We start from the raw sequence: 21,657 nt of genomic DNA on the forward strand, positions 1-21,657 counted from the left end.
AGCCATATCAGCAACTGCAGCGCCATTGGTACAGTCTCGGGGAGTCCCCGGCCAAGGGGCTAAACCAAATGTGCAGACTGTAAAGGTGTGTGGGGGATAGCATCTCTTAAGAAGGAGAGCAAATCAAATCCGTTTACCTTTTTTTTTAAATCTATGTCTTCTTTGTTTGATTTTTACACAGTTCCCATATTTATGTAGCTCGAAGAAAACATTAAAGCAAAAAAAATCAAATCACAATGCTAAACATTTACATCCCTAATTCAAAAGTCGATTCGTCCTAAATTAATATTCATGTCTCTTCGGTGTTTCTACGAATTGCAAGTTACGGACTATACTAGCTGAAGTAGAGAAATCGTATTTTTAATCCTTGAATGGAATTACCTTTAGCGTGCTGGCTCTCCGATTTGGAAAATACACTATTAGCCAACTGCTATTTTTGTCAGACGACTGATGCAAAGATTGGTAATGAAGAAATTGATGAAACTATACAACTATTTACTTCGACTGATGACAAACTGTTTGTCTATCTGTGCATAGACAGTAGATGGGGGTACAGATACATAGGTAAATGTTTGCAATTTAATACAATGGCAATGAATCTCAAACAAAGAGCAACAAGTTTATCTTGTCCCCACAAATTACTGAGAATTACATTAATTCCTAAACTGCGGAGGGTACAAGATTGATTTTTGAGTACCTGACTGCTTCGAAAGGTACAAAAAGAGATTTCCTGTCCAGCCACGATCCCCCAGATATATCTACAAATGGTAAGAACGGTGTGCCTTGTCGCGGAAATTTGGTCGACTGACTTTGTCTTTTTCAAGGAAGGTTACAACTGTGTTTGGCATATGGTGACAGACACCTAACTTGTTTGACAAAGCATCGAGATACTTGTAATAAACTGCATACTTCAGTCGGCTTTTATGATATTCCTGATCAGCTGAAGGTAACAAAATTATTTTCTTAAATATGATTTATTGTGATTATTTTGTTGACGATGGCTAAAATCGGGCTCGATGTCACACATGAAAGGTTTAATCAGTAGAAGATATGCATCACAAGTTTTAGTTTGCTACAAATATTACCTTTTGTCTGTTTGTTTGTACCCTTGACATTTTCTTTTAACAACGTCAAATAGAGTAACGAATGCGAAAGGATGATCGGAAATTCCTGATTCGCGCTATTTAATTTGTTTTGTAAACACTATCTCATCTCGAGACATGGTAACCATGGGTGCTGTTGCTATCGTTATTGTCAGGGACTCTCGACTTAATCGAAATTTTCAGGGAAATAAAGCAAGCAGTTAGCAACTGTGATTTGAAAAATTCCCCGCCTCCCCCCCTCACCAGTTTTTCCGTCCTCTCACTCCCTCACTGGGAAACCCCCCTGCTACACCCAACTCCCCAAAACGAAAATTCTTACTGCCATCCCCAGCTACTTGATTCTACCCTCTCCGTCGTTAAACCCCCGCAAACAAGAACCGTACCTGGTTTACGTGTACTTATGTTGTGAAACACTTTATTTCGCTGTCTTTACACCCACACAGGTGTGATGTTATATCTAGCAACATTCCCTCTTCGTATAGTGAGGATCGGACTGTGATCCAGTTAACTTACGAGAAAAACTTTAAAAAATATTTTTTTCCGGGTGCAAAGTTGAGACACTTCACCACTCATCGATCCCATTCTTCATTCCTTCACAATAAGGTCATTGATTCTGCCTCTATGGCCACACAGTTGTTTCTTTGTAGTCACCTGCTAATACCTCATACTCAGAATCACAAGCACGGTAAGTTTTAAGGAACGAAGATTCAATGCTTGCAATTTCTGCAAGTACAAATACCATGCTGCAATTGGTCAATATTTCTCTCAAATGTTGAGTCCATCAAACAAGTTTCATATCACTCAAACGCGCGCAATCATCTCATTTGTCGCCTTGTGTTACGCGATCACGCGCGAACGATCGAAACAATGTATTAAAGATGACGTAATTCAACATGTAAAGACATTGCGAAACCATTACATCACTTCTTCTATTACATGTTGTGCCTTCAATGCACTCCTGCTGAAATTTACCTGAAAACAGGGAACAAAAGGTAGCAATACGAGATTTGCGTTATAAACACCTGATCCTATTGAATCGGCAGCGCATTTGTATTTGTGTTTATCGTATCTTGAGAGTAATTCGGTCATGCTGACAATAGTCATGCGCAAAGAAATCTCACCTTGCAAAGTTAAGAGAGACAGATTTTGAACCCGGTTCCTCATCCATAAATAACTAGTAACATCACCAACAGAAAGGGGCAGTTGCCGCCTTATTCTTCGTCAAAATATTGCTCTCTGTGATATAACCTGTCTTGAAAACGATCACAACGGATGTTTGATTTTAATTTCGAAATATGTTTGCCCCGTAACGAAATTTTCAATAATCAAACCACTGTATAAAATGTCACAAAAATGTTTCTTGGCAGGAATATTCTATACGTTTTGTCCAGAGTCCAAGTGTTCTTGCTTCGATAATCGAAACAACTCGGCTTGTAAGAAACCGAATGTTTCGGAGTAGAAATGGCGGGTGAATCGTCAACTTAAAAATGGTTCGTATAATTTTCGTTCTTAGCGAAGACTGGAGACTCAGTGAAGATATTCACATCACGAAGCATCCATCCGTCAGCAAAATGTAGATATTCAAACAATGTCCGATGATTGAGTAGGTTACGTTTGTGACACACCTGGAATTAAACATGAATAACAATTCTAAAAATACATTTATGAGTGTTTCGTATGATGTAGACTGAATGTGTTTCTATTTTTAGAAAAGGCGAAGTTATTTTTACGCATGTGTAGTAGGTGACTCGATTCTCCACACACCTGTTTGTATAACGTTTGAATTGTGCACGCTGTGGTAGGAACTGTGATAGTGGAGCTAATGAGTCATTCCACCACTATATGAAATTACTTTGAAATAGAGCTGGTTATTGGGTATTATCCGAACTACATAATTATGTGACCTACTTAATTGTGTGACCCCTGTATTTGATGATGATGGTTATATGTTGTTTTACGATTTGAAAGGTATACCTTTTTATTTAGTCGTCAACTAGGGCCTACGTGTTTCATCATGGAAGCTAAATATTGGTCGAATCTTGTGAAAACGAGAATCAGGAATCCGAATATTGTATAAGACTCTGCTTTCAATAAGACATGAAATACTTTAGCATCTGTGTTCATAACAAATGTTTACCTTGACTACTTTCTGTCTTTATCAAATACCAGCACAAGTTGATAAATACTTTATCTACGGGTAACATATTCGTGGGGAAGACAAGGCATACTTTAGTGTACGTATTTTCTTTATCTAAAAGGCCGAATTTCCAGGTTGGTTTTCTCGAACCTATGGGTTCTCTTTCCTTTCCCAGCGCCGAATATTTTCAAGACCTTGTGACAATTTGCGAAACCTATGTCGTTAGAAAGACTACCATGTAGACAACGGCAAAATGTGTACTTGCCATCACATATAAAGTTTCAATTTAGTAAAAGTAAATGAGGCACATACCCTAATGAAAGGAATCCTTTTATTGAACAATTTTCAGTTAAAAAACAGACATTCGGCATAAGTTGTAGGGAGTGCATTCTATCTTCATATATGTATTACGATTTCTTCTGAAAGATTCCCTTCTCGCTTTTCGAGTCAGATGTATATGTGCATGGTATGTAGATCAATAAATAAATAAATAAATAAATAAATAAATAAATAAATAAAGAGGAAGCAGATTTTCATATGTTGGCTGGCAAGTTTTCTACATTTAAGATATGAAACTTCCTCCACAAAAAAATTATACAGTAACTCGGTATCTGGTTTGTCAATGGTACACGGACGTGTTGTGAGGATAAATATATTGGCTAACGTTTAATATGGCCATTATCTGATGCAAAGTCTCTCATTGTTTGAGAGACTAGATAAAACTCAAACGGTCAGACATTTGATACTGATAATTCAGATAAACACGTACTTCTGAGGTCATCCAAAATAGTATGCCATGTTTGGCTACTGGTTTACATATTTACAGCCAGCCTCATACTATGCCCTGACCGAGGTAAGCATGATAGGACCAAACAAATGGTTTACGAATGCAAATTGCCGACTGCCGACATTTGACCATACTTGGTAAGGGTCGTCTCAGTATGAGGGAGCGTCAGTGGAAAGGCATTTTTTTCGATCCCTGGCATCTTGAGTTTGTTTTCGTTAAAAAGAGATTATGGAGGTAGTGCTGTCCTTTGTCGTCCATTGAAACTGAAGTTTAACATCGCCTAAAGGATAAAAATCTGATATGAAATACATACCTTTGTAGATTGGGGCACTCTTAAAAAGCCAACCGAAAAAAAACAAAAGTAATTTATAATCATGAAATATTTTTCCGGTATGTGAAACAACCGTCAATGTTGACATTTCTACATGACACGTGACTAATAACCTGGTTGACTGCAATACTTATGACGAAAAGGATGTTTCAAAATATGGTTAAAAGACATGAACAGTTTCTTGATCGCTTTACTTGATGTAATGCTTGAGACCGAAAATGGTTACATCACTGTCAAACTATGCGCTATTTAGAGGGATGGACCACTTTACGTTTTGGTAGGTTCGTCTTAATTCCGATTTGTATTTTTTCCGCGTTTCAAAATTTGGTGATAACTTTCCGGATTTTTCTAGGCATGCATATTTTTTGCGCAGACTTTCACTTGTTAAGTCGACTTTCGAAAAGCAACATGACTGCAAAAATATTTTGAAAGCAGCATGTGCTTGTCAGATTTTCGTTTTCATTTTTACAATGTCAATATCTTACTGGCAGAACGCAAACTGGATTGTGTTTTAGGGTAGTAGTGAATGTAATTAATAATTCAACCGCCTTCTCCTTCTGAGAAGATACTTGGCAACAAATAAATATGCTCACAACCAATAGCATGTCCGCACTTCAAAAATAGGAACTTTCTTTATGTTAGCCAAATATTAAACGCGAATCGTAATTCTGCCAAAGCCCTTAGTTTTCGCCGCAGCCTCTAAGCACTGTTCTACATTGATATATTCTAAATGGTATTGACTTCGAACTTCAACCCAAAATTCATTTTCACGTTTACTTTCGTGGTTGTTCGTCGAACGATCAAGGTTTCATAGTAGACAAAAATGAAAGGAGCTGAAATCGAACAACGGACAAATCCATCCAATGGTTGGAGTGCACAATACGGCGTATCAAATGAGGGATCTGGAGAGAGTATGGTGTTATTCAGCAAATAAATGCCAAACAAATGGAATGATAGTAATTTCTCTGAATGTTTTAACCATGGAATCTCGGTCAATGATCACTGGATAGGATGACACAATATTCTGAATTCTCTGACCATTGTGTAGTACTTGACAGCTTATTGTTGTCGACATTTTGATTTATTTTATTATATCACAAACCTGAAAGAGTGATAAATATTTTTGACATGAACATATATACTTTGGCTAGAGTGTTTCCATTAATTCTTCTAGTTTTCGTTGGCATATTCTGGTAATTGTTGACATTTTTCAGAATTTGTTCGATGTAAAATATTCCGTATTTTTCTGTTGCCAAAGTCACGAGACATATGTCCCTCGTATGACTTATAATTATCAACACTGTTTATGAACATAGAGCCTGTCATTGCTGACGTGAATTTAATTGAATTCCAGGAGACTCAGTAAAGTCCGTTGTTAACAATAACATTGCAAGTCAAATAAATACACTAGTCATGTAGCGATGACAGGTGGCACTGGTTGTACATATGAACAAAGTGGTGGAAAAACTGCCAAAAGTATGGTTACTTGAGCCAGGCTAAAAAAGGCGAATATTGTGTAAGATGAAAGAGCACCGTTGTGGTATGTCTTAAATGTTTACTTTCGAAGACGAATATAATAAGTCAAATCCACTAGATATAGGTCTCATTAAAATGATACGGTGACATCATTTCTTTATTTTTCAAGATTCAACTACCGACACGAAAACAACAAGTCTGGAATATTGACACACTTAGCAGTAATAGTAACATGCTGTGAAATGACCATGATAATGAGTTCACTGTTCAGAACCGCGTAGAGCTAAATTCTCCATACATTAATATTTTCGTCCGTCATATAGATATTTACTTACTGATCTTTTCAAGCGCCAAAAAAATGACACAGATACTTTGATCTACGCCTAAGGATAAGAATCAAAACAGTATCTTTATTTGGCACCGATAACCGTGACTTCTCACGGTATTTTGTGCCATGCATAGATCATTGTTCAGGGTGCGTTACCATAGAAACACCACTTGTTATAGTGTTAAAGTAATGAAGTGAAATATAGGTCAGGTTAGATTAATTTTTTTTTCGCTCATTGTTGCTGGTCAAAACAATTTGACAAAGCTGATGAAAGGGTATTTTAGAGCAGTAAGTTCCCCTACGCTATGATGTCATCCCTTATTGTTTCAGCGTTGGCGGCGATGATCTTTTCACCCCATCAATCTTGGATTTCTAAAAATTCAATTCAATTCAATTCTTTTATTTAAAGTCAGTTTTAAAATTTAGCCAGAGACTAATAGCACTGACAGAAAAAGCAAAATAAATACATCATAAATACATGTATCTCAGCATACGGATGGTGAAATGATTTGGGTCACATGCCTTGATTTATTTTCTTCCATTTCATAGCTGATGAACAGGTTACACCAAAGCTGCACTGCAAACCTACTTTATAGCTGACTATTGTGTGTCCGTGTTAACTTTGGTTTGACCATGGTCCGTGGTTTGACTACTGCATACGTTCACTTCTGAAAAAGGCACAGTAAATGGTTCGCTGGTCGTCGCATATCATTGTGATCCAATGATAGCGTCCACTAATTATAATAAGTCAATGAGAATATGTTTATTAGATAGCCTGTGTTGTGATTTCATTAACTGATAACAAACCCAGCAGTTGAGCTACCACACATCAATATCCTTTAAAATGGGCCAAAATCAGTCTTTATGTTGATAACTCGGGACACGTGTTGTGCCACAGCAAACTACGTACGCTTATATAAACGACATGATTCCATACGATGAATGAACGTCAAGTTGAAGTCGTGGAAGTTATGATAAAGATGACTCTAAATACTTTTGATTAGTTGAGCCGCCTGGTAAGTTTTTCGACTGTTTTAACCATAAGGATGTGTTCGTGAACTCTTAGCACATGTGTATGCACCTATGAACGGACCATACTTCTGCCCTCACACTATTACCCGACTTCTTTCTTTCCTAAAATGTTCATGTGCTTTTTGATAAAAATGTCGTCTTCTTTTTAAAAGCATTTTTAAAATGCGATGCAGACAAATCCTTATCCATCAAAAAGACTAACACCTATAGACATGTCTAGTTAGGAAAGTTTGATTTGGTAACATGTCTGCTTCAGTCTCTTCTACTTTATTCTCATTAAAAGGTTATAGGTCAAGTATTTGAAATATGGGGAGCAAAAGGCTAAAATAAATCAATTTCGAAAAGTATCACCATCTTATCTCACTCAAACCATCTAAACATGTCACGTGCCAGTAAGAGTCGCAGCGCCACATTGCAAAATTCCAATTCTGACCCTGAGTGTGTTTCAACCACTGTCTATCTATGTACGTCGAAAATGGACGGAAAAGTGCGCCGCCAACTGCCCCGCACTATGCGCCTTCTTTTTAGAACTACGCTGACATTCCATCTCACATCCTTTATGAATTGCAGGAAGACAGTAAAGAATATAGCAAAATGGATATTCACACAATTGTTGCAGCATGGCATTTTGTCACGTTATTCTATGTTTGACGTGAAGGGAATCCTTGTCAAGTAAACAAACCTAGACTTTGAAATCTTTTAAGTCAGCATTTGGAAAGTCACACAGAACACGGTCCTCCACAAAATGATGATCTAATGCCGATCTTATTCCAACGGAACATGTGCAGGGATAAGATCCGCAGGAGATAAAAAACGGCACTGCACCGGTACGCAGTACTTAGGGGCTATCATACAACAGTCATAGACATCGGGACGTCTTCAAGTGATGTGTCCGTGTTTTGACGATTCAGAATACGGACACATATTGTGAGAATACAATGAAATATCGACCGAACCACGTGAAATAACCCCTCAATCTTGTCACCTGCATATTTTGATAATGGCCATTTTGCAGTACATTCCAAAATTAATTTCTGAATCAATACCACAGCAAACAAATTACTGTTAAAAAAGTGGCAATGCAATGGTGTTTGGTAATTGTTGATTAAAGTCTCAAAATTGTCAGCGCAAACTTATTCAGTTATTGACTAGGTCAGTTGCTCCTCTAGTTAGCCCATACATAGACCCTCAAGTTTTTCTCGAGGGTCTATGGTCAGCCGTAAACCATAGATGTAAAAAATAGCTTCTATTTTTTACATCCATGCGTAAACAAGGTACGAAGGGGCCCTCCATGCTTTTAGCTTTTAGTCTCTTCCTTGATTTTCTAATGTCTGCAAAGTAAGCGTAATGGAAAACACGAGTTCTTTCCAACGCTGAATTGCATGTCAAGTTACAATACCCATGGAGCTACCAAAAGACGCAATACCTATTGCTAGCGCGTGATGATTGTCTGCTAACGTTGTCATTGTACAGACTGCGTGTCGGCAAAAGTACAAACAGCAGCGGCTTGCTGAGTAGAACTGCAGAACACATGGGGTCTTTTCTTTCTTTCATGATAGACAATGCTGATTACATGGCTGAGGTGTGAATTAGTCGAAGGAGTAGGAAACATTAGACAAACCAATGAGGACTATTCCCTCCATGAACTACGCTTCTACTGTTGCTTGGCCATTGAAAGGAGCACCTCGACAAGTTTATCACAGTGTGGAGGGACTGTGATCAGAGACAAGGAGAATTCCTTGTCAGTGAGTTTGTCAAATACACTTGTATTGTCTGTAGCTCATGGCAATGAACTAGAACCAGTCAGGGCATTCTTCCGCTCCACGGTGAATGGTTACTAGTATTTTGTGGCGGCATCATTTAGATTGCTCCCTGGAGGGTCTATGATGGAGTTTTTACATCTATGGGTAAACTGAACTCGCACAAGCTCGACGTGGTTGCTTGTGTGGAGGGACTGTGCTTGAATACGGGAGAATCATAGTCCTTCGTAATGCTAGCAAAAAACTCTTAAACTTTATTTCGAGTTATTGGCACGTCTTGGCTTGACCAGCATAACCAGAGGGTGCCATTAGAGTATACTAGTAAATATCAATCGACAGTTAGTTGACGAGCATCCAATGTATGGCAATTGTATATTTCCAAAGTCTGCCATATTGGTAAAAATATATTTCTTTACTCACAGTCCCTGTATGTGGTTTACTATATTTTTAAAATGGTTCGTTATTTTTTTTTAACTTTATGTTTGTATAAAGATGGAGGTAGAAGCGAAATGTATGATGTTTCCGTCTACTTCTCGTCAAATACGCGCAAGTTTTTCACTTTAGACACGGTAGATCTATCGTGCTTGAGAGACACAGTCACCAGACATTTTAGAAATTGCAGAAAAAAATACTTTAAAATCGCCGTCTGAGGCCGAAATTTCATAACGATGAAAAGTCATAGCAGATTCCGTTAAATTTTCTTGGAAGTTCAACAAATACTGTATCGTGACGACATTTATGGAACTTTTGATGGTCGATGGCAATGTTCTCAAATGTTGGAATACAGATGCATAGATAAACAAGTATGGCCATATGGGACAGCTGCTAACCAGGGCACTCATCCAGGGACATACTTGCATGTCAGGATTTATAGCAAGGTGTGCTGTTGGAATACTATCATGAGGTCGTGCCGACCCGTAGCGACAAATTGACATGCCAGTTCTAAGGGAAATGTCGTTTTTTTTAACACGCAGTACACTGTTTGTAATTGGAAATTGAGTGGCATTCTTATTTGCGTTGCACATGTGACTGGCCACAGTCCATCTATGAACTGTGGACTGGTAAACTTCAAGGTGTAAAACAATGATTGATGCATCAAAATATCTCCATTTGTTGATTAAGATTAAAAAGTGTTACTACTGTTTGTTATTCATTCTTCTCATCTAGAGAAAGTTATTTGGAATTTTTCAATTCGAGTCCCTCCAACCATAGCAAGAAAGAAGGGATAAACACACAGCAACTCGTAACATGGATGTAACATTAATTCGTAGCCATTGCGGCACCACTTAGAGTCTTTTGTTCATGTTTGTTTACTAATTGAAGACACACGCATGGATTTAAGCCATTGTTCAGAAAGAATACAAGCGTTCCTGTGATTGGTTTGCCACCAACCAATCACGTTGTTTGCGCCATCATTTAAAGCAATAAATACATTCCTATGGCAATGAGATGATCACAGTTGTTTCACAGCGTGACAGCAGCACAAGACTCCCAAGATGTTTACATCGTCCGACATCAATACTGTCATCCAGAACAGACGACGGCGACGACGCATCTCTCTCAGGACGAGACGTAAAAGAAGTAAGTCTATTTTTTTTCAAAAATCGATCTGCTATTGTATGACAGGAACAATATTTTGCTATATCTTTTAGCAAAATCGTAGACAAAGTTAGATCATGGAGCTAGAGTAAGAATGGACGCAAAAATCTTTTTTTACGTCCATGGATAAAGCAACTTTCTCAGACAATGGAGGTAGTGCAAAGACTGAAGGTATTGGTGAAAACCATCATAGTTCGTTATACCATTGAGCTAGAAACGGACATAGATGGTAGAAAATGTAAACCACGCCAAGGCATCTTTTTGCATCCATGACCAAGAACAGTATGCATATACAGTAACTGGTCCTTTCGGCACCAAAAAAGATTTTGGCACCGTATTTTCTTACCCTAAGTTGTTTCCGGAAAGGGACACATGGCGTTTTGGTACCGCTCTTTCCGATGTTTCATATTGGAAATGTTTTATCCGATCATTCGATATATGCTTAGCGTTCTTGTCAAACCTTATACAAATTGCACCACGGTCCCTCCACAACCGTGATTGCACAATGTATCTGCTGACTCTTTCAACTGCGGCTGGTCAACGTCGTATGCGTTACCAGTGTCTTCAGACCTGCAGCTGTGTGGCAACTGCCGTGATAACTGATGACAATGCCTAGGTATCATTTCCGAAAGAAATCATTTGACACACATGATTTATTGTCAGCCTGTTGACGCTTTAGGTTTGTCAATCATCTTGGCACGAGGGTTTGTCCTTTGTCGGTAACTGGTCGTTTAGGCATGGAGGTACCAGAATGATCTCGCCTTTCAATTTCATGCCCAAAGTCGTTTCGTTACAGCGACATAAGACGTTTCGGCATCCTAGTTTCGATTTTTTTCTTAAACTAATTGGTACTTGACTGACCAGTCCTTGTCGAGTGTCGTGCCACGGGACATGACCTCCATGCACGTTGTTACCTAGACTTTCATCAAGTCGCTGAATTTAGTATAGGTTCTCTTGTTGTGTCTCTTCCAGTTCATGCAAACGGTAACTTGTCGTTTCGGCACCAAGTCGTTTCGGCCCAAGTCGTTTCGGCCTCGCAATTTCAGGCCCCAAGTCATTTCGGCACCGCAACCCAAGACGTTTCGACATCCCTGTTTCGATTTGTTTTCAAACTATTTAGTAATTGACTGACCAGTCATATTCGTAAGCGTGACCTTTGCGTTCGGACCAGTACTTTTCTGTGCATTTGTGTGACATTTGCCGTGCTGTTTCGGCACCTCTTTCAAACTTTTGCCGTGTCGGCGGTTATTGCCATCGATAAACTTGTGTCACAGATTTGAAAATGATATGAAGTTTTTTCTTACGGTCTCTTACTATGTTCTTACAAAGATTAAAGCATGTACATAAATGTTAGTTGACACTACTTTTTTAGTGCTTGGATGTGCAACATTACGCTCCAGCACAAGTTCCCTCAGATAGCCCTCAGTAGTGCCGAAACGTCTTGGGTCGCGGTGCCGAAACGACTTGGGGTCTGAAATCGGGAGGCCGAAACGACTTGGTGCCGAAACGTCTAGAACCCGTAACTTCCAGTTCATGCAAACCTATTTGGAGTTCGACAGCCCGGGCCAGGTTTTCCTTGAGATTGAATGTGTTACCTTTGAGTCTGCGCAGTAGCCAGTTAGTTTCTGCCGGATTCTGGCAGAAACTCCCAGTATAGCGTTCACCCTACTCACGCGTTTCACATGAAAACAGGACACAAATCATCGTGTTCACCCGACTCAAACATTCACAATTCACAGACTTGAACCAAATCTAGGAGTTCCCTCAACGGACACTACTTGGGAGGGGGTGGCCGAAGGGCGTGAAGGACTGCCACTTGACTGTTGATCGGTCGCTAATTTCCTTGTACATCCTGACACATGGCAACGAGTTATTTTGCAGTTCGAACTTTCTAGTTTTCTTGCACGTGATACAGACGTGGTTTGTGTCGCTTAGTGCAAATCTTCTTTCGGGGCGAAAGCGTTGACACTGATACTATAGTTCACCAAGTTCACTTCAATCATGGAGGTAGTAGACTACCTCCATGCTTCAATAAAGTACTTGTATATAACATGGAGGTAGTTATATACCTCCATGTATATAATTACTTTCTATCTTGAGATGAAATTCTTTGAAGTAAATAGCTACGTTTGGTTGTTTCCAAATTATTCCGAACACTTACAAAAACCTCAACACGTTTAATTTTATTATAAATCAGAAAACCTAAATTGACGCCGTTCGGCATGGCTTTTCACGGGCAAGCCCAGACTAAGTAGCCGTCACATTCCACGGTCAACAATGACAATACAAGTCCGTGGGGTACCTCCGCAGTACGACATTTGAAGGGTCTGGTTTGTTTCTCGGCAATCATGGTCTAAGGGGTATCATTGTAGCCAAATGGGTAGGATTTGTTGGAAATAGAGCTGTGCCGAAACGTCTTGTGTCCCGGAAAATACGAGGCCGGCTTTATCGTCTTGTAATCAGTTAGGAAATGGTTCAGCTTATCATGGCAGTAAATATGTGGTTCTGGGTCCAAAGGCAAAGGCCACGTAGGAATTCCCGCCGCCGCGGTTTAATGACTGAGCAAAAACATTGTACATGTCGTATAAGATACACCAAGAACATTAAGCTTGTTTAATAATTGACAATCCCAACAGTGCACGCGTTTCTTCCTTTTTTCAGTTACGAGCTCTATGCTTCTCTAATGTAATTTGACTTTTTGATATAAATTTACCTTTGAAATTAACTTTATTTCGATTCTATACACAGTTTGTTTAAGGAAAGAAACGCCAAAAGTATTGTTGGCCATTTTAATAAAAATCACACGGTAAAAAGGGCGGATTGAAGATTGCAAAGTTCCAATAGAAAAAATAAGAAGGTGCAAACACACACTACTCTGTTCCACTGTGATGATGCCATCATGGAGGTATGAAGGCTACTTCCTTGACGCCAATGATGTGATTAACCGCTAATTGGCTAATCGTAATTAGACTCAGTTGACAAAGAGACACTTGGTTTCAAACAAACTAGTCAGCCATGGTCTAAGGCCTATCGTTTATGGTATGACGTCGACCAATGAAATAGCACGCACGCACCGCGGTCGGTCATGTTCAGACGTAAAAATGCAATGCTTGTTTACAGAGGGACCGCTTCAATAATGGAGGTGTGCTTGAAGCTCGAAAGTGGAAGCTAACACTTTTTATCAAAATACAATTACGTCAATCAGTCCAAGCTATTATGATAATGACCCAGGTACTTTAAATGTAACATTGCTGAAACTCCTTATGTGTTTCTCCATTAGGTCCATGCATGGATGTAAAAAATATTTTACATCCATGGTCCATGGTTTCACTTCTTTCGTCCCTTAACACTATTTTCTTGTTCTTTATTCAAGAAGTATGCTGAAAGAGAAAGTAAGCTTGTAAGTCATACAGACACTGCACGTTGTATGTAGTTAGTGGTTGTCAGTAGGCCTATTGTCTAATTCGGATTAAAATACAGTTATACCATAGACCCTCTGGGGTCTACGGTTATACACAGTAACGCTGAGCATTACTCATATACGGAGAATTTCTACATGGTTTAGGGATCAAAACAAGACTGCGTGTATCCATAACAGAGAAAAAAATACTGAAAATTCTTCAAAACTTAGCGTAGCATTGATAGCTCTGTAATCTATTCGAGCATGAGAGATAGAAGCTGATGAATTTGAAGTTGATATAATGTTTAAGGTAGTATGCGCCCCGGAAGTGAACGATTTAAAGTTTTGCTTAAACTTTCCTGAATAAAACTTTCAACCATTATTCTCTTGCCAAATCAACAATACAAATCAGGGGTCACCGTGCAAAGTTTGGAACTAGCGACAGAAATTACCCAACATTTTGCGATTTTTGATATTCAAAATGGCCGCCATTCCTGTATTAACTCTATGGTGGAAATTAATTTTTAAGTTTCGAAAAACTAAGACGGTGAAAGTTTTTCTTTCTACCTGAGCTTTCAAAGTAGGCCAACAAGTGGTAGATCAGAAAAGAATTGTAGAATTTAGAGAATCCAACTATTTCCCCGAGGCGCGTTCTACCTTAAAGACCAAGGCTATATTGACACGCGCGTATTAATAGCCAGAGTAGCTTTGCCACGCGCCTGACAATAGCCACCTTGGCTTGTCAATAGCCAAGGTGGCTATTGACACGTCATGATTTTAAACGATAATCTGAAATTTCATTCCGACCTGTAATTGACTATCTTGACGGTTCACGTCTGAGTCCATACTTTTTGCCGATAGTTCGGTCAATGTTATGAACCAAGCGTAAGCGTAATCTGTTGCTCGGCAGAAAAAGGTAAAACACGTCATATGAAAACGCGCAACGGACGACTCCAATGATCTCCGACTCATCGTCATCGTTTGTCATCAGCGATCTTTGCCTCGCATATCTTGTTGGTGGAGAAGAACGATTCACAAAGTTTTTTGTGACTAGTCTTTATTGACGTTGCCAACCTGGTGCTCGTGGATTCTCTTCCCGGTGTATGGTTTCATCCTGGCGTAACTTGTGCTACGTGAGAAGTGTGCGCCCCCAGACTAAACTTTTGCTCTAATTTTCATCGAAAAAAGCTGTCAACCACTCTCTTACCAAATCAAAGAATAAAAATTAGAAGTCACTGAGAACATTTTCGTGCCACGGAAAAAATACATAACATCACTGGGGCCCCCCTAACACAAAGGTAACACCATTATTCGAAATTCCGACGCAGCGTAGCGCTCCGTTCGTTGACATCTCTGACAGGCTAGGTCACGTGGTCATAGGTCATAAACAAACGGTTTGCAGTAGGTCAGATTAGTTTTCTCGGGTTAGTACATGCCCCCAAAAATTATCTGGGGATTAAATGAATATATTGAGTTGTTTTCTTACAAGTTCATTTAAAATGGTATCTTTTGTAATGATGCAATCTTTAATATGCAGTACACCGTCTATCGAAGGGCTTGCATTTAATCGCGTGCCTGGATACCAAGAGGTCGCGTTACGCCCGCTTCATCGACAAACTCCCTGAGCGCAAGATAATTCGTGGTTGAAAAATACAATTATTTGGCGCAATTTCTACACAAACTTGAAACAGTTTTGATTCAATAGTCTTAGAGTAGCCCCTAAACAAGGATTATGTGCCTGAGGGCAGGTGACCATTCATCCGGAGTCCCCGGTAATGCTTTCCTTGGCGCCAATGTTGCGATTAACCGATAATTGGCTAATCGTAAGACTCGTTAAATACTAAAAATACAGGTGTAACCACGACGAGATACTTCTTTGCAAACAAACTAGTCAGCCATTCTATTGTCTATGGCATGCTATACTGTATCAATTCTCAATTGTAAATCTTTCTCATGTCTGTCCATCCACAGTAGGTCTCCCTTCTCATTTCGATATATGACGTATGTAATAATGAACGCCCATTGCTTGGTAATGATGGATATAGCGCCAGGTAATTATCCCATGGATGTTTAGATCCATGTTCTAGCCATGGTTAGAGCATCTCTACTACCTCCATGATTAAAGTCAGGGACGTAGCAGTTAAAAGCTATGCTTTCCTATTTAACCTTAAATATCATTAATGCCAGTACAACATGATAAAACACGGCAAGAACCAAGAACTGGATTTGGAAAGAGTTGGCGTGTTAACAATGCTGCTCTACGATGTATGGCATTTTTTTTGTAATCGCAAGCTATCATCAACTCAGTCTCCGTGCCTTTGCAGATACAAAAGCTCCCTTCCTCAATAATCTGTTCCTCGACCTCTTTAACATCGTGTACATCAAAATCAGTGGAACGACTCGAACTTCCCGACGCGACGCTTGGACACGAAACACCCGAACGACCCCGAACGAACTTAATCTTGTTTCCTAAATCCGAGAAAACGCGTTCGCTAGTCCCGTTGGTGCTAATGGAGTAGTTTGTAAGGCAAACAGCGGCAAAACACATGGTCCCTTTGATCTCCGCCTAGTTGTGACTCCTTCTCTACTACCTCCATGGTTAGAGGTTCGTCGTTCAACCCCTGCGCTCAACGTGCAGGTTCTTGTCACACGCCATTCTTCCAAATCTACAGACAAAGCTTAGCGTATGGTCACATGACTGGACACTTTTAAAAAAAAATATTTACCTCGCAAAATAGTCTCTAAAAAGCCCTCTGACGGCACTTTTTTGCATTTCTCGTATCGTATTTTTGCGTATAGCAACACGGAATGGGCATGTAGCATGTTATGATATCTTATGAAAGTCACATCATTTTTGCGCTAATTCAAATACGATGTATCGTCATTACTATTTACAAGTAAACCAAACACGCTACAAGTGAAACCACATTAAATTCTGTGCCTTAGAAAAATGATAACGGGGATTTTTTTTATCGTTCATACAGTGAGTTCAGCCAGGAAAAGACTCAACTTCCTCGACGAGAATCACATCGATTCAACGATTAGCGACACATCTTTCAGCGTTAACCATGGTAACTGCACAAGTCCGCTTACCGAAGAGTCCACTGGCACCACCTGTCCGACAAGAGCACCAATGATGAAACAAGCGCCGGTAAAGAAGCGATCGGTAAGTTCAAAATACTTTCCGTTTTTCGCTCGCCCCTGCCATTCTTTTTCCGTTTTTATGATCTAAAAACAAACAACCAAAAAGACCTTAAAGTTATAACGTCTCAAATTTCAATTGTAAGTGTTCCCTGTGTTTGTCCATCAACAGCAGGTCTCCCCCTCTCTCCTGTTTATGGTTGGTCCGACGAACCTTGAAAACTAATATGCACATTGTGTAATCTTACGTTTATTGGGCACCCCCTCCTGTCACATGTTGTGAAGAACACTGTCCTCAGTGTTGATTTGAAGCTTACACCTATGCGAAATGCGCTCTATTGCAATTCATCAAAAATGTCCATAGTTTAACAACGTTCATTCCTGTCACTGTGAATTATTTTTTTCTTGATATATTTTCTCATTCACCTTTTTATTTAGCCGTGCCGCGAGTTCTCAATTTAACCTCCCCGCTAATACATACCAGCTGTTTGGAGCGGTGTTTGGTTTATAAGGAAGGTCCTTTTAACATAGAGTTTATATTGGAATGGGACTGGGAAAAGGATTCAGTTGAGACAGGTTTCCAGTTTAGACGGGGTTCGGTTTAGACAGGTTTCACAGTACTTACTAACTATCCTTTCACAGACAAAGCGACAGAGGATATCCAACGCCGATCTCGAAGACCGGACGCGGCACAAACGTTCCCGACCGTCACAAGATCGGCGATCGACATCATCGTTCGAGCCCGCCAGGACAGCATCCTCACGGCAATCTCGACGTTCTACGCAGACGCAAAGACCTGCAATTTGCTGCACAGAACTACGAGAGAAAGTTGAAAGAATTTTGTCCGAAATAGCGTGGGTTGGACAAATCGTGAATTCTTCATATGAAGAGCGATGTATTTCCTCACTAGTCCTGTACAAACTCGTATTCAAGGGTCTCGTTCTTGCACGATCAGATTTTGTTCTGAGGGCTAGAATTCTGAGTACGCCAGCTTACCTGTGGGAAGGAAAGATCTACTGGAAAGAGGTACTTGTTTGTAATTACCCCATCCCCCTTGTTAACGATATCTGACGATTGTGAACGACAAGACAAGAATTCGTGTCGTGTCGTGGTGGTTATTGCGTGGTTGTGTGTGTGTGTGTGTGTGGCTGTCTGCCTGTCTGTCTGTATCGCTTTTACCCGACTTCACGTATCGGCATCAATCAAGTGACCACTGTCTATCTTCCATGTCATCTTGCAGCCGACGAGATCTTCTAATGTGACGTCATTCAGGTCGATGGAGGGCTACATCTATGGACCTATTCAATACATACCCCACTTTGGTTCCATGGAGTGTTTTACTGATGTGAGACTCTATCTTTTCCCTGTTGCAATAATGGTGAGTACCAATTTTTCACTATATACTTATTGCCACTTAAGGAGTATTTTAGAGACAGAGAGATGTAATTTGTTTTTCTTATATTTACTTGCAAGTTGTTGTCCTGTTTTCCGAAAAGAAAGTGTTAAACTGCCACTGGTTAGTTTGTCAACACAGCATCTATACGTGCAGAATGTACTTTCTATTGTTTACATTTGAATTCTAGTAGTGCAGACCTGGATTCACTTCATAACTATGCAGGTTACACATCTCCAGGTTGATCCTAAACAAACTGAATACTGTGTATCTGATGAATTAAACGTAATTCTTGGAGTAGAACAAGAAACTGTGGTTGACACTTAAAACAAACATTGAAAACAGCTACTCGTCCTTTAACAAAACTTGTTTGACAGCTATGTATGCTCTCATGTTGCCCTCGCAATGAACATGGAAGTCCATCCGTCTGTGTTTCGATATACGTCTTCTAGTTTACTATATGGCTTGCAAGCCCTTCACTTGCATCTTGTGTTTTATATAATTGATATGATTGTCGTTAACTTTCCTGACAAGTAGTTTGACAGAAATTTAACGCCTTATAGTAGAATGCGCTCGATGACAGATTTTGATGTCATCTTAATGTCACCTTCCTCCCATTTCTGTCTTCCCCCACTTTCTGCATATAACAATCAGATGCAATGTTTAATGTTACAGGCTAAGCTGAAGGATCATATCGATTACGATATCTCAGAGACGTGTTTATTCTCCTCGAGAAATGAAGAAATGTACCGTGGCCTTTCCAGAACCTTATCTTCAAACTTTGTGAGTAACACAATCAATATTTTGTCATTACTCTTATGCCTATTCCCAGTACCTGGTTGTACCATTACCTGGGTACTTCACATTGTGGTGTGACCTGAGGTGTTTCTGGAGACGTCAAAAGACTAGCTACAGTCTTCAAAGTTTTATTTCGGATAAGTGCTATCTTCTTTTTAAATAAAACTCTTGCGGCTATCAACTCAATACAGGCAGCTGAATGCCGTTGAGGTAGTATGCTCCTCGAAAGTGAATGGCGTAAGCTCCTACAGTGCTCAAACTTTCCTCGAGGAAACCCGAAACCATTCTCTTCCCAAATCAAGAAAACAAATCAGGGGTTACCGTGCAAACATCTGAAAAATTTAAAATGGCCGCCATTACTGTGTTAAATCTATGGTAACGACAATTCCTAACCTAATCCTCGTTTCATAACGTTTGCAGGTTGGTCTTATCAGGACTGGAGATGACCATGGTGAGAAACAGCAAACCGTGCTGCTGTGGTGCGACGGAAAGGCGCCCTCTGTGAAAATATGTGTTCCAAGGGACGAAGAAATCTTTCATCGCCATTTCCGTAATCTTGCCCTCCTTTATCTGTTCGTCGACGAATTGCTATAGTACTGGTAAATGCATCGATTTCAACACTCAGATGAGAAGCGCTCATTGATAGGATGGTGCGCCCCCACAGTTCATGGTGGCTCTCTACATAGTAAAGACCGCGAGTGTGTTATTTCACGTCCTATGATGCAAAAGAACTTTGCCGTATTCCGTACCTTGACTGTGCAATGCAACTCCAGTCTTATAAAGCAGCTGAATTGATCTTGTTGTTGATGTATTTTTGAATCTCTCTAGACATATCATCGTTATCGAGTTTGCGTTTTTCATGTAAGTTTCCACTTCATCTTTCCGAACTTGATGTAGTGTTCAGGCAGGTGTGACTATCGTTACCATTAGATACCTCTAGAGATTTTCTAAGAGAGATGTATGGTATATTTAGCCTTTCCTGAAATGATCTGACTTTTAAAATGTTTGTATCGATTGAATGTAAATATCTTTTGCGACAACCGAAGCTGACTCAGCTATATCGCAGTTTTCATCTCAACGTTTACGTCAGCACATCTTTGGACCTTAGTGTCGACAGTTTCATGAGGAACAGCAATCGTGTAGAGGAACATAGTTCCTAGTTTTTGGAGCAGTTTCTTTCATTTCTGTCTCAAACTGGACATAGAGGGAGCAGAAATGTGTCCACGATCATATTGATAAAGCATATAAAACAATAAAGAATGTTGCCCGCTATATAAACCAACAACTGTACTATCAAACTAATTAGATAACTCGATAAGTTGACTCACACAGTCATATTAGTGTAAGTAAATTCCCTTGTTGTAGGATGTATTTGTCTATTTATTTCAACATTTGCAAGTCTTAAGAATAAAACGAGTACCCATCGAATTTATGAATGTCACTGCCTCCGCGCAAATGTGTAAGAAACGGTAAGAAATATACTATTTGAGATGATTATTCACAAAACTATTAACCTAAGATACACGACCCTGAGCGTTTTCTGATTGGACATAGTTCCCTTTTTGGTGTTGGTGACGTGATCATGTATTTTTGAAAACGACCTTGCCGGAAAACCCACATGGGTAATCTGAAAGTAAGCTATTTTCGGGAAATATCTCTCTCTCTCTCTCTCTCTCTCTCTCTCTCTCTCTCTCTCTCTCTCTCTCTCTCTCTCTCTCATGTTTGTAGAGAGTCCCAGTATCGTTACAATAAAAAGAAAACAATCAAGGATGGAAACTCAACCCCATAACGGGGCGAACATGTTAAGTATTTAGCGCAGGGTGTCTTCGAATCACTTGTTTCCCAAACATTACAAACGAAACGCAATCTTACGCTACGCAAAAGACCTCTTCGTGACTTGTTGGCATTAATATTGCACGATTCAACAAAAATTTGGAAAAAAATGCTCCGATTGTACCTAGGAGTCTCAATGATGATGTATGCTTATATCCTCGAGAGTGTGTACTATCCTTTTTGAATGGTGTTTTTATTGTATGCATACCCGGACTTGGTCACTAACAGACCTGCTGCCTTATTGTACGATGAACTTTGCTATATCAACTGATCAATATTTAAAAATTATAGGACGCAAGGAAAAAATAAACCACCTCGGTGCCACAAAGTTTTCGTCATCAGGATGTCTGTGAATATAATTTGAATGAAAGTAGAATGATTCTCGATGACAGATATTTTGGAGACCAAACTTTACGATACGTGTTTGTCTACTAGGGTCTATTTTAAAGCTAATTGCATAACTAACATTGACATCTGCTTATTTTTAATGAAAATCAATAATTGAATTTTTCTTCATTGAGTAGTACATGGAGATGGTG

The 21,657-nt window shown here is 39.6% G+C and overlaps 1 protein-coding gene across 1 annotated transcript; it reads left to right on the forward strand.

Moving 5' to 3' along the window:
- The first annotated feature begins 10,381 nt into the window (after positions 1-10,381).
- LOC139143456 (uncharacterized) lies at positions 10,382-20,705 on the forward strand. Its single transcript, XM_070713828.1, has 6 exons — positions 10,382-10,535; positions 16,938-17,119; positions 17,737-18,120; positions 18,335-18,472; positions 19,163-19,270; positions 19,706-20,705. The coding sequence occupies exons 1-6, from the start codon at positions 10,451-10,453 to the stop codon at positions 19,877-19,879; spliced, it is 1,071 nt and encodes a 356-aa protein (XP_070569929.1). The 5' UTR covers positions 10,382-10,450; the 3' UTR covers positions 19,880-20,705.
- The last annotated feature ends 952 nt before the right edge of the window (positions 20,706-21,657 follow it).

This window comes from Ptychodera flava, chromosome 1 (genome assembly GCF_041260155.1).
Source record: "Ptychodera flava strain L36383 chromosome 1, AS_Pfla_20210202, whole genome shotgun sequence".
NCBI classification, from domain to species: domain Eukaryota; kingdom Metazoa; phylum Hemichordata; class Enteropneusta; family Ptychoderidae; genus Ptychodera; species Ptychodera flava.